This window comes from Equus caballus, chromosome 2 (genome assembly GCF_041296265.1).
Source record: "Equus caballus isolate H_3958 breed thoroughbred chromosome 2, TB-T2T, whole genome shotgun sequence".
In the NCBI taxonomy this organism is placed as follows: Eukaryota; Metazoa; Chordata; class Mammalia; order Perissodactyla; family Equidae; genus Equus; species Equus caballus.
This window is the reverse complement of record NC_091685.1, coordinates 6,845,925-6,859,700: the sequence shown is the minus strand read 5'-3', so window position 1 is coordinate 6,859,700 and position 13,776 is coordinate 6,845,925. Positions and strand designations below refer to the sequence as shown.

Sequence of the window (13,776 nt, the reverse complement as noted above, 5' to 3'; positions counted from 1 at the left end):
TTTCATTTGATGTACATTCTCATGCTTAACTACCATGACCTCACAGAGATGAGGAAGAATTTCCTTGGGTTTTCTCTCAACCAAATTCACAAAGTTAACTGAAATACACACAGAAATAAATCAAACTTCATTGCCAGGCAAGAGGAGGGAGAATACACTGAAGAGAAGAAACTTACGTATTTGCATCTGAGAAACTATATGAGCTCGTGGATGGCTACAAGAATTTCATAATCATCTGCAGCATTCTAAGACTATATAAAAATGTTGCAAAAGATACTCAATAGTTCTGTCAGTTAATATTCTTTTGGTAGTCTATATTCTCCCATAACAGACTTTTCAAAAAGGTTCAGTTTGATTATACCATTAATGGAAGAATAAAACTTAGGATGTCCATGATGGAAAATCCTTCACGATCTCATGAACTGAGCAAGATCTACTGTGTTTAGATCGATTGCCACAAGAGACTCCTAAACAGTTGTCTTAAACACTTACCTCTTGTAGAACTGGGATAACTGGTGGTTTTCGCTGCTGCAGAAAGTACAGCACCATAAGGATATAAGCATATGAAGACAAACTTCCCCTGGAAGCATCTCCAATGTCACATCGCTAAACAAACATAGTATCATGATTAAAAATAAAACTTCAGAATCTTATCCACACAGAAGTATTGACTACTTTGGGACATCATTTTTTTAACTCATCAAAGCAGCAAATATCCGAAAGTTCAATAACAAACTGTCATAGAGGTTGTGGGTAAACAGGCATTCATACATTACAGATGAGAGTACAAATGAGCATAAACTCTATGAGGAATAATTTGGCAATGTCAAAATAACAAAATCACATTTCCTTTTAACCTACTAATTCTATTCTAAGAATTTATCTTGCACATCTGCCAAAAAATATGTGAAATGACTAAATAAAAAGGGTTTTCATTGTAGCACTGTTTTAATAGCAAAAAATCAGAATCACTTAGGTCTCATCAGTAAAGAACAGGTTTAAAAAACTGACGACTATCCACACAATGGAACAGTATGTAGCCATTAAAAACAATCTTTTCAGTGTATTTATATCTGTAATAAAAAGGAGGTAGGAAATTTATGTATTCGCTTATACTAGTATAGTATCTATCTGGAAGGATACAGAGGAACTTTTTTTTTTTTTAAAGATTTTCTTTTTTTCCTTTTTCTCCCCAAAGCCCCCCAGTACATAGTTGTGTATTCTTCGTTGTGGGTCCTTCTAGTTGTGGCATGTGGGATGCTGCCTCAGCGTGGCTTGATGAGCAGCGCCATGTCCGCGCCTAGGATTCGAACCAATGAAACACTGGGCCGCCTGCAGCGAAGCCCGCGAACTTAACCACTCGGCCACGGGGCCAGCCCCAAGGATACAGAGGAACTTAACACTGGTTGCCTCTAGCAAGAGGCACTGGTTGGCGAGGAGATAGGTAAGAAGGGGAGATTTTTCACCATAAACCCCTTTTGAATTCTGAATCACATGAATATGCTGGCTATTCCAAAAAAGTTTTTTAATTAAAAAAAGAATCCTCAGAGGCTTCCCTTAAGTAAGGCTTTAGCTAATACTATATCAAGGGAGAGGAATGATTTCTCTGACATGACCACTTGGTTTCATGACCAAAACTACATGGGAGTATAGAACCATCATGTTGGAGTTATTTTGTGAGGTGAATCTAGAAAACTAGCTGTATCGAATATGATTTGGAGTATGTGGTTGGATACTTTTCTTTTCTAAGATGGACTCTGTCTACTGTCTACAAAGACATGTATAGGAATATCTAAACAAATATGACTCTCTGTTGGAAGAATGGGCTTTAATAAATGAAAATGTGACCAAGTCACTCCCCTACTAAAACCCTTCCACCAACACAAAATTAAATATTCACTGAGAAGCTACCGTAAAGCAGGCACTACACCAAACTAGGGATAGAGAGGTCTCCACCTCAAGAGAAACAGAATTCAGTATTATAAGTGTTACAACAGGAGAAACATAAGGTTTTATTGGTATTGTTTTGTTTCCTTGGCCAGAAAAATTTACCACTAAATCCAAATACCAGATTTCCTAACTCAGAGATTCTTAACTAGGATAGTATGCCAACACGCCTGAGGTTGCAAATCACTACCGCATTCAGAAATTCTACTACTGAGAAATTTACTAGTGTGTTGCATATGGGAACAAAGCACAAACAGGAAAAAACTTAGACTCATCCTACTCTAATAGGTATAAATTTAAGCCATTTAACATTGAGTGTTTCTTTTTAAAAGTTCAGGTAAATAAAACTGAAAAAATATTTTTAACAAGTCTGACATCACTATGTTTCACTTTAACTATCAAGAGTATTAGAACAAAGTAGATAATTAACTTTTTCATAAATACCTTAGCAAACACTTTCATAGTATATCCCAAATACTGCACTCTAGGATCAATAGCTGCATAAGTAGCTAGCATTCTTGTGTTATGTTGAGCCTGAAAAATAATTACATATTTGAAAACATTTCAAATTTATTAAAATCAAATTTACAAATCAGATAAAAAAATATAATACACTCAAAATGAATATATATATATAAAACTTAAAATACCTGTAAATGAGTCAAACAAAAACTAATCTTCAATCTGAAGGAAATATCAAGATGATTGATAAAATATTTTTTCCTTATACAGCTCACATTTAAAGTTTCAAACATAAAGATATAGTCAATGATCTGTGAACTTTTAAAATGACAGGTAAACATACCTGGGTCTATACAGAAAGAGAAACTTACCAATGTATTATATAAACTGATATCGCCTTCTAAACCACTCCGTCTGTGTTCAAATTTTACTATAGGCACTTTGGCAGTAGTTATAGGCAAAATATTTCTTAAACCTGATTTAAAAAAAATCACTAGATTAAATAATTTTCATGAAGCTAAAAAATATTTTGTTGTTTTAAAGCTGAATTTAAAATTCATACCTGGATGTCTCTTAAGAATTTTCGCCAAACTTTCAATTATTTCCTTACAATTTAATTTCTAAAAAACAAAAGAAATAAATAATAAATTAAAGTGTGTCTGACCCAATTTGGTCTTGTGTAAATTCTACTTTAATCTAGGCATTTAATACTAGCATTTAAACTCTCCAACCATAAGCTCTATACAACCTTGCTGCTCAAAGTATGTGGTCCATAGACCTGCAGTATCAGCATCCTCTGGAAACTTGATAGAAATGAAGAATCTCAGGCCCCACCCCAGTCTACTGAATCTGCATTTTAACAAGATACCCAGGTAATTCACATTCATATTAAAGTTTGAGAAGCGCAAAGACAGGAGGAATAATGTTTTCAAATACATGAATAAACAACCAGAGATGGTTTTGGTGAAGCCAAAACAGTATAGTGATTAAGAACATAAGGCTCTGAATTTACACAATCCTGGATTAAAATCTTGAACTAAGTATTGACTAGCTGTGTGACATTGACCAGATTCTTAACCCCTTTGAGCCTAATACCACTATTCTATAAAATCAAGATAACTATAAACTCTTGCCCTATAGAGTAGTTGGAATGATTACATGAGACATGTATGTAAAACATTCAACAGCAGGCTTGGCACAAAATAAGGACTTTAAGTCTGTGAGCTATTTATTATTATGTTGATGAGGAAAAGAAAAATAATCCTATCATTACCAGCACCTACTTCTTCAAAGAAATTCTTACCTCTGTAAATTTAAACGTGTTGTTTTTTTAAAAACTAGAGACAGGAGAGTTAATATGGTAACAACCACCATGATACAAGGAATAGGAAAGATAATGGTATTATAAATTAATTGGATTAAACTGAAGGGTATATACATCAATCCCCACACTTACTACTAAAATCACTTTTGCATGTCCCCAACATGCTCTTTTTAGCTATAGATTTCAAGGGAATCTCTAGTTACTACTTAACACATAATAAAAGATGTTATTTTTCTCTTTATTATGCAAGGATACAATTTATGCTAAATTATAAGTTTCAATTATGGTTCACCTGGAAGAAAATTATTTTTTTTCACTGTTTCAACTTTCCAACGTGAATGGCACAGATAATATACAAACTCTTAGAGATTACAGGTCTGATTACTGAATTTTACACAGAGGATATCTAAAACCCTAACCTTCTCCCTGGGTAAAAATTATTTCCTATTCCCTCAATTCTTGCTCTTCAAAATGGAGAGGGGTAGTCTCTTTCTAAGTAGATGGCACTAAGAAGAAGTTAGTTAAGGAGATCTAAAATATCTACAAATTTTAAGTTTCTTTATAGAACAAGAAGATGTAAATTAACATTACAAGAAATTTCTTGGGGCCAGAAATAAGGATCTACCAGGCATCACTGCCATCTTCACTACGGTCCCAACAATTTAAAAACCACCTTTTTGGAAAAAGTATTTCAAAAACACATAGGTACACTATCCTACTGAATTCTTTTATAATACAACACAGGCTATACTGACACCACTACAGATGCCAGAAGCTTGGCCTCACCCCAATCTTGCAAGCAGTCCCTGATTTTAAAACCTGTAGCTCTGCTGGTAAAAGACTGAGCAACTACAGGGATTCTCTCCTTTTCTAGTTGCTGCTAGGAAAGTCTGGGACACTTCTTCCCTGTTCAGTCATTTTCTTTACTGGAACTTGGGCAATCTCGTTCCCACTGCTGGGGCCTGGTACACAAAGAAGGAGAGCATAAGCACCCACTCTCACTGCTTAGACTGCTCTGGGGGAAGGTCCGCTCCTGGCATCTCACGGTGGAACTCAAAAAGCCTTCAATTTCAGAAAGTAGTGGTTAGGTCCTACAGTACTATTAGTACTATATTTCAGCTACATTATGGGTTAAATAAATTACAGAAAAGCAGTGAGATACAACGGAAAGAGCATAAACTCTGGAGTCAGACAGACCTGGGTACGAATCCCGGCTCCAACATTTACTAGCTGTGTGAACTTGGGCAAGTCAGTTTATCTCTCAAAGCCTCAGTTTCCTCATCTGTAAAATGGGGGAAATTATCTACCTCAAAGGTGGTTGTAAGAGTGAAATGAGATAATGTATGTAAAAGTGTATACTGGGGACTCAATAAATGTTAGTTCCCCTCCCCACCCCAAGTGAGTTTCTAACAGCTATCCTAGAAGACATCATTTATAATATTAATTCTACAGAAATATAATGTGTTCTGAGTGGCCAAAAATTACAATTAATTTAAAGAACACAATCCATTTATAAATTAGATGTTCATCTTTATTTCCTATCTTTAGTGATACAAAGACATCATCTAATGGAAGAGAGATGAAAAGACCCAGCAAGTGAGATCAATGTTCATTACTGAACTGAAGCGCCAGCTTCTCATTGGTTCTAATAAAAAAAATTCCACTCTATGGTATATTAACTTTTTCCAAAAATTCATTACAAAGCATTTGTAACTCTCAGTGACATGGTTTTTGCACTATACAATTACTGAAACTGTAAATTTACTTACTTAAATATTCAAATGTCTTCTAAAACGGTAATGCTAATATTTTCACATTTCAAATACTCCTATTGCTAATATATTTATATAAAGAACAACATACATTATCACTATTACATACAAAATTAAAAATAGATTCATTATTGGAAGAAAACAAACTTCCATATCCCTTTCCAAACACTAACTCTTACCTCTGCATTTTCATGGCCTTCCAGGGTCATACAAATATCCAGATCACTATCACGAAATCCAAATCCATTCTTAGAAGAACCAAATAAGCACAATCTTGCCTTTTCTAAGCAAAGGAAAACACAATTCAGAAGTTTTATAATTAGCAGGAAAGAGGAGTCTTCTATTACCTACTAATGGCCTAATACAACATAATCTTGTCCACTTCTATGGATTAAGTTACCTACCATTGGTAGATATACTGAGAAATTTCAAAACACTCATCTAAAGCCAAGATCTTTCGCACAAGTTCCCACATCCATGTATTTAACTGCTTTTTCCATTTTTCCACCGACATCATAAATTCAACAAGTTAAAACTAAACTATCGGGGGCCAGCTCTGTGGCCGAGTCGTTAAATTTGTGTGCTCCACTTCGGCAGCCCAGGGTTTCGCCAGTTTGAATCCTGGGCATGGACATGGCACTGCTCATCAGGCCACGCTGAGGCAGCATCCCACATGCCACAACTAGAGGGACTCACAATTAAAAATACATAACTATGTACCGAGGGTGCTTTGGGGAGAAAAAGGAAAAATAAAATCTTTCAAAAAAAAAAAAAACCTAAACTATCAACTTCACCTCAAACCTACTATTATTCCTGTAATCCCTATTCTCAGCAAATAGTATTATCTACTCACTTGCACAAGTCAGAAATACAGACATGGTTCCTAAGACTTCTCCCTCAACTTCCACCTCCCAACAATCACCAAGTTAACTATCTCATAAATTCATGTATTTTTACTCATTCTCAACATCACTACCAATAGTTAAGATCAGGGGCCAGCCCCGTGGCTGAGTGGTTAAGTTCATGCGTTCTGCTTCCGCAGCCCAGGATTTCACTAGTTCAGATCCTGGGCACAGACATGGCACCGCTCATCAGGCCACGGTGAGGTGGCGTCCCACATGCCACAACTAGAAGGACCCACAACTAAAATATACAACTAGGGGGGATTTGGGGAGAAAAAAGCTGGAAAAAAGATTGGCAACAGTTGTTAGCTCAGGTGGCAATCTTTTTTAAAAAAAAGTCAAGATCAATATTTAGAGATTTACCTCTTAAAAAGAAACTAGTTTTTTCAGGGCACAATTCAAGTAGTTATTACCGTAGTACACAGAATTAATTCTCCTCCAAAAGTGAGTGATTAATCCATTTGATATAAATTATAATAGAGTTATCCCTTCATAGTTAACATCATTTAATAACAGGTGCCACTTCAAATAAGCCATAAGGTGGCTTAAAAGGATTGGACTTTCCTTCCTATTAATTCTTGTAGGCTACACATTTAGATGATAAATTCTATATTTTCAAAACTTAATCCTCCAATTCAGTTCTGATGCCCTACTTGAAATTCAATGACAACTGAGAGACATAAAAGAAGCTGTGTTCATCAGCAATTAAAAATGTGCATAAGTTTAATATAACAGGGACTTAGATTTGGTCAATACTTTATACACTAGCAAATATAATAAAAATGGAATCTTACAGCACATAACAGATCTTTTAAAAGTACAAATTCATTCTGATTATAAAACAACACTTTACACTTTTATAAAATATTTGGCCGCAGAATTCTTGATTCTTCACCCCCATACCCAAAACTCACTCCTGCTAAGTTGAAACTATCCTTGACTCCTTTCTTTTCTCACATCTAACATGTAATGCATCAGCACATCCTATTGGCTCTACATTCAAAACATATTCTAAACCTGACCACTTTTCATTTACTCTATCAAATCACTATTATATCTCACCTAAACTTATGCAACAGGCTCCTAAATATTCTGCTTGTTTCTATTCTTACGGCTCTATACTCTTGTTCTCTCATATTATGTCACTTCAGCATTAAAACCCTCCAGAAGCTTCTCATCAGTCACTCAAAATTCAAAATCCTTCTACCAATCCTAATGATCCAATCTCTACCTTTCTGACCTCATCTTTCTGTTACAATCTACCTCACACACTCCACCCCAGCCACAATGACTTCCCGGCTGGCCTTCAACTATGTCAAACATAATCCAGTCTGGGGGTATTTGTACTTGCTCCTCTTTCTCTCTAGAACGTTCTCTACATGGATATTCAAATAACTTGCTCCTTCATATTATTCATGGCTCTGCTCAAACATCACATTATCAGAGAGAACTTATCATAACACTCCATCACCATCCTTTTAACTCCAACACTTTAATAGCATTTATTACTTCCTGATACTACATTATATACTTATTTGTTAGTTGACTATCTGTCTCCCCTTCTTAATATAAGCTTTATGAGAGCAGGTTTCACCTCTTTTATTAGCACTGTATCCTCAGCACCCACAATAGTACCTAACACTAACAGTCAATAAATACTTTTCAAATATAAGAATGAAACAGACCAGGTGACTATAATAACAAAAGCAATCAATTTTTAACATATGACATACCATCATATTCTTTTTGAATAAACTTTTCCAAGCCAATTAAAATTTGCTCCCTGTTGTGTTGTTCAGAGAAAGGTGGTGATAACTCATCTAAGTTAAAAAAAGAGAAAGGAAAAAGAAAAGTAAGGAAAATGGAATCTGAAAATGTCTTCAATTTTTTACCCTAAAAACTTTACTTAAAATTTCTTCATTATTTGTTGACTTCTCTAACTTTAAAATCATAAACGTTACTGGGGGAAGAAGGGTCAGAGGGACAGCAGAAAAATAACTTTTATAGACTTAAGTACATTTCACATGATCATTTTGCCTATGAAACATCTATAAAATATATTTACTTCTGCAAATTACTTAACAGTTTTCTTCAGACATTCCAACCTCTCCCATAAACATGCTTGTTTTTCCCTCCTTTTAAGAGTATACTCATACTGTTATGCTAGGCACATGACTCATTCAAATCTAACAGTTCCCTCAAATGCCTGGTCAAGATTCATATCTTCCCTATAAGCTGCTTTGCCCAACCACAGTGCCTTCAATGATCTCTCCTTAACTCCTTATTTCTCCAAACTGCTTGCCAGTTTAGCTTACACTGTCTTTTTATTTTTCTAGTTATTTCATTTATATTCATATTATTTTTCCAAATAAGGCCATAATTCCTTAAGAACAGTCTTTTATTTTATTTTTCTCTATCTCCTCCTCTAGATTCATCCCCAAGAGTTGATACAGTAAAGGGAACAAAGTAGCAACTTACTGTAATGAATTAAAATAATATTCAGCTTTTGAAAAACAAATGTTGCATCAGTGGTTGCAAGCTGAACAGCTGAAATACAAGTGGCTTTTTTTTTTTAGAGTGGTAAAACTATCCTGTATGATATTCTAATGGTAATACATGACACAATGCACTTATGAAAACCCACAGAACTTCGCAGCACAAAGACTGAACTTTACAGTATGCAAATTTTAAAAAATCATCTGGGAGGTCGGGGAATCTCAGGATGGAATGTAGGCTGTAACATAAGAATCTAACTGTAATATAAATATGTAAGACAACTTCACTCAAGGGAGTAGGAAAAAATGTGCTAACCTAAATAACTGTGAAAAGGAGTGAAATCTGTAAGACTAAGGACAAAAGGAACTGCACATAAACATTGTACTCTAATTGATAAAGTTGTTTCCCATAGGGGTATAAGATAATAACAGTTTTTAGAATGCTATACATGTGTACTTAAGTGGAACAATTCAATAAATGACTGGCAGATGGTAGATGCCAGGTTTCTCATTGTTGGAGGGGGAAATTTACAGATAAGCAGGGATAAGAGGCTAGAATGAGCCATGTGATAATGTATTAGAATTGGAGATATCAGGATGAAGTCATATTTAGCTTAATATAGAGAGGATGGTCACATATAGAAATATTTATAGATATGTACATATACATGGGTTAGTATACACATATAAAATTTCTTGCTCAAACAGGGCCTAGAAGCAACAAAAGTCAGTAATAAGAAGCACCCTAGCATCCAGATCTTGGTTTCTAACACTGTTCTCTAATAAAAGGAACCAGGGCTCTTTGGAGAAATGTCTAATTCTAGGACTGGGAGAGAAATACACATGATGAGACGGGAGCATCTTGTAGTGCCAGAAAGTAAGGAAGTGCCAAAAAACAAACAAAAAAACGTACACACACAATGATACCAGTATATCAAAGGGACACAAGAACCAACTACCTGTTACATCATCAGAAATCTTCTCTTACCTGGGAAACAGCAAGTGCTGAGTGAGAGTTTAACCCATGTACATCATAAATGTTTGCTGAATAAAGGTATGTAAGGTTTTCCCCAAAATACCTTTACAGCCCTATCCTTCTCTGTTGCCTTTGTTATACTCTACCAAATCTAAGGTAAATATCCTCCCAAACTAATTGTACACTCTATGCTTTTCTGCGTAATCTCCTATATCTGAAAATGCAGTTCAAAGTCCATCTCAAATACCACATCATTAATTCCAATTCCTCTGATTCACCCCAGTTAAAATTAACTGTGTTTGTACTGCATTTTGTTTACCACTGCTATAGCATGTCACGTATTCTGCTTCCAATTTTGGCAATTTTCATACATGTTTTATACATCCACCTAGAGCAGCGCTATGCAAGAGCACTGCAAGGATAGAAATGTTCTCTGTCTAGCTGCCCAATGCAGCAGCCCCAAGCCACAGGTAGTGACACAGTACTTGAAACGTGGACAGTATAACTGAGGAACTTAGTGTTTACTTTTATTTAATTTTAGTTAATTTTAATTTAAATAGCCACATGTGGCTAGTGGCTACGATATCAGAGAGCACAAATCCAGAATCTAAGCTCCTTAAAAGCAACACATATGAACTCTGTATTCCCCTTGGCATTTACCACAGTGCCCTGCACATAGTAGACATTAAGTAAATATCTGTGGTTGGGTCTCTAGACTATTCAAAAACCTCTACAAAAACAAAATGTAAGCAAACTGTTTTTAAATAAGAAAATAAATATTCGAAATCTAAGAAGTAATCTAGTCTCAACAGTTCCAGTAAGAAAGACTTACCAAAACATCTTTTACATACTAAATCAAGTATTTCCCGAAATCGGTTTGTCATTGGTGGTAGAGGTTTTAGATCAATTTTCCTGAAATCCTCTGGGCAATCATTTTTTGAATGGCCATCCTTTTTGCAGATGCTGCATACTATCGTTGGCGGCTACACAAAGGTAGAAAAACAATCTAATAAACTATTGAGGGACTTCATCATCACTTAGAAAATAGGTCCAAAAAGAATCTTTTATGTAACACAGTTCTGATAAACTGTGCTTTCAGAAGGTTTAAAAAAAAAAAAAAAAAAGGAAGAAAATGTTAATGAAAAGCTAAGTTAAGTGTAAAAGACATATTTTGAGCTAACCTACTTTCTTCCCCACTAAAATATTGTCAATGATTAGATTTACCTGAAGATGTAAAATACAAGAAATCCCAGGAGATCCAAAATGTATGGGTTAATTCAAACAGTTTGATCAACTCCCAAAACAAAATACATGCATTACATATTAATCTACTAAGATCTTTAACAAAGTAGATTATAAAGAAATTTCAAGTGGCACTTTTCATTTCACTCCAAATGTTGACTATCTTCCAAATCAATCACGGAACCCTTGCTTGGCTAGTTGGTTCAATTTATTACATTAGCATAGTACTCAAGAAACCAAACTGCAGGGCTGAACTCTTAAAAAATAAATTAGCTTCATACAAGGAACATCTCCTATGCAATAACCACAAACTTAACTTCAGACCCTATACCAATATAAATGTATTCCAGTAGACTACTACTACAAGGCTAAAACAGTAAAAACTTACCCCAATTAGTTGGAAAAAACACATATGGTTGAGGAAGAGCACTACTCTTATTTTTATTGTAATATGCTACATCCTAGAGTTAGCTTCTTCGTCCAGGGTTAGCCTAGAAATTTACCTAGCCATGAACTCTGATGCAAATTATAAACAGAAGAGACCTGTTTGTGGGAACACTGTGCTGTGGGCTAATTAACATTACCATAGGAATTTCTATCAGCTTTTCAAAGCTTTAAAAAAAAAAAAAAAGGCATATTTATCAGGCCAACTCTAGAAATTTATTACAGATAACTAAAATAATTAAAATTGGAGTAAGAATTACCCTAAGGAAATCAAAAGTATGAAGTATAAGAAATGTAAACTGCAGTTATATAATTGAGGCTTTTCTAAAAATCTGCCATTATTTCATCCCTTCAATAGTCCATATGCCCTAAGTACTGCAACCTGAACAAAATGCCAACAGATGTATCCTTACAAAGAATGAAGAAATACAGCTTAGTAATTAGGTTAAAAATTTTAAAGCTTGTCAATAAATAATTATTGATAAAACAATAAAACTGGATGACTTTCTAAGTTTTTTAAAAAATATTCTACTTGGTTTACAAATGACCTATATAATCATTTTTTCATCCTGGATGCTAATACTTCCCTTATGTACACCGCACTTGAAGCAATGTGACTCAGCTAAAACATTCCTTTATTAGCAAAGTAGTAATTGCTTATTTTCTGTTCATTGGGGTATTTTATTTTCTATAATTTATCAAGTTAAAGTTCAGAGTAGCCCACTTTAAAAGTAGAAAAATTAAGACTCCTATAACTTATAAGGGACATGCCAGAAACCAAAGAGAAGCTTAGTGGCAGAGACAGAATCTGGATTCTTCATTTTTTTGGTTTCTGATCTTAATTTTCACTCAACTATCTCTATTAAGTTTATACTTTTCATCACTTTCCCCTCCCCTCCCACCAAAAAAAACTTTAAAATAGAATACTATTATAGAGTTTACAAACCCTGTATTCTCCTCTGTGGAAGAAAAAATAATCATATGCATAAAAAATAAGCAAAATTTAAAATACATGCTGCTTTGCCAAACTGCTTTTCATAAAATATCTGATGAATCCTTCCACATATGAGACAGTAAAGCAAATCTACTAGTAACACAGTGATGAAACCTTTGGAGTTTTACATACATTCTTTAAAGGCAACTATAGGCAAAAATGCAAAAAGTGAAATACATACACCAAAATATCACTCGAAAACAATAGTCTACCATCATAGAATCTATTTTTACACATCTGAATCTAAAAACTATAAATACAGAATTATACAACTGCCACAAAATCTTACCAATTGTTTACAAAACTGTATCCTACCTTGCCAGAGGTTAAAATAAACTTATCAAACACATAATGTAATTCCTGGGTGGGGTGGTTACCATCGTCATTAAGGTCAGAAGCATCTTCTGTAGGTTTGCAGTTGCAAGAGGTAGCAGATATGTCGGTGCTCACAATCTGATGTGAACTCTCTGTTTCTAAATTTGACCTGCAGTCTGTACCAGCAGATTTATCTGGGTCAGGGGATTTATAATCATTGCAATTACACTGGCTGAACTCCTTTTTTAAACATGTTTCTGAAGACGCTAAATCATCTCGTTTCTTAATTGATTTTGGCTCTAATTCACTGCCTTCACTGGTAGAAAGAGATGAAGATTCCTGTCCATGTTCAGCTAAATCTAGTTCGTTTACCGACAAACTGACATCTTCAGTAATACATCTCTGTGATGTACATTCTGTTTCATCATATTTATCAGGTGGATCTCTTTCTGCATTTATTTTTTCTGTGCTTTCCCCAAGCAGAATGCAACAATTGGATGCCATATTGTCAGACTTCACTGGTTTCTTATTGCTTATTTTCCCCTTCTCTTTTTTCACGGAATCCACTGTAGATTTATTTCCACCCTTCCTCTGAGGACAGGCAAAATACCGGTAAGCTGCCCTGAATCTCTCCACAACATATTCATAAACAAGCTGGCTGTTTAAGCTCCGTGCAACATTCCTCTTGACTGAAAATGGATCTAGTAAAAAAGAAAATGGTCAGTAGCTAATCGTCTACTAACAAACTATATTTCCAAGCTTATAAAAATAGATCTTAACCGCTAGATTGTCAGCAGAGTACATTTTCCCAAAGTTCTTCTAACCTAAGGTACTAATGAGAGTTCCTGCAAACTGAATAGGGGAAATACAACAGCAACATCTTTTCCTTTGTTTCTCACATAA

The 13,776-nt window shown here is 34.8% G+C and overlaps 1 protein-coding gene across 14 annotated transcripts in view; it reads right to left on the bottom strand.

Moving 5' to 3' along the window:
- TUT4 (terminal uridylyl transferase 4) overlaps positions 1 to 13,776 on the bottom strand; it is a 127,628-nt gene that overhangs the window by 38,224 nt on the left and 75,628 nt on the right. For all 14 annotated transcript variants that reach the window (XR_002806610.2, XM_070259964.1, XM_070259960.1 and 11 more), the window contains exons 13-20: positions 12,874 to 13,574; positions 10,711 to 10,861; positions 8,141 to 8,227; positions 5,685 to 5,788; positions 2,972 to 3,029; positions 2,781 to 2,884; positions 2,392 to 2,481; positions 493 to 606 (exon numbers count right to left, since the gene is read on the bottom strand). Coding sequence is in view for 13 of the 14 variants with exons in the window: in XM_070259964.1 (XP_070116065.1) it covers positions 493 to 606; positions 2,392 to 2,481; positions 2,781 to 2,884; positions 2,972 to 3,029; positions 5,685 to 5,788; positions 8,141 to 8,227; positions 10,711 to 10,861; positions 12,874 to 13,574 (1,409 nt within the window). In the remaining variant the exon portion in view is untranslated. The remainder of the gene's footprint in view (positions 1 to 492; positions 607 to 2,391; positions 2,482 to 2,780; positions 2,885 to 2,971; positions 3,030 to 5,684; positions 5,789 to 8,140; positions 8,228 to 10,710; positions 10,862 to 12,873; positions 13,575 to 13,776) is intronic.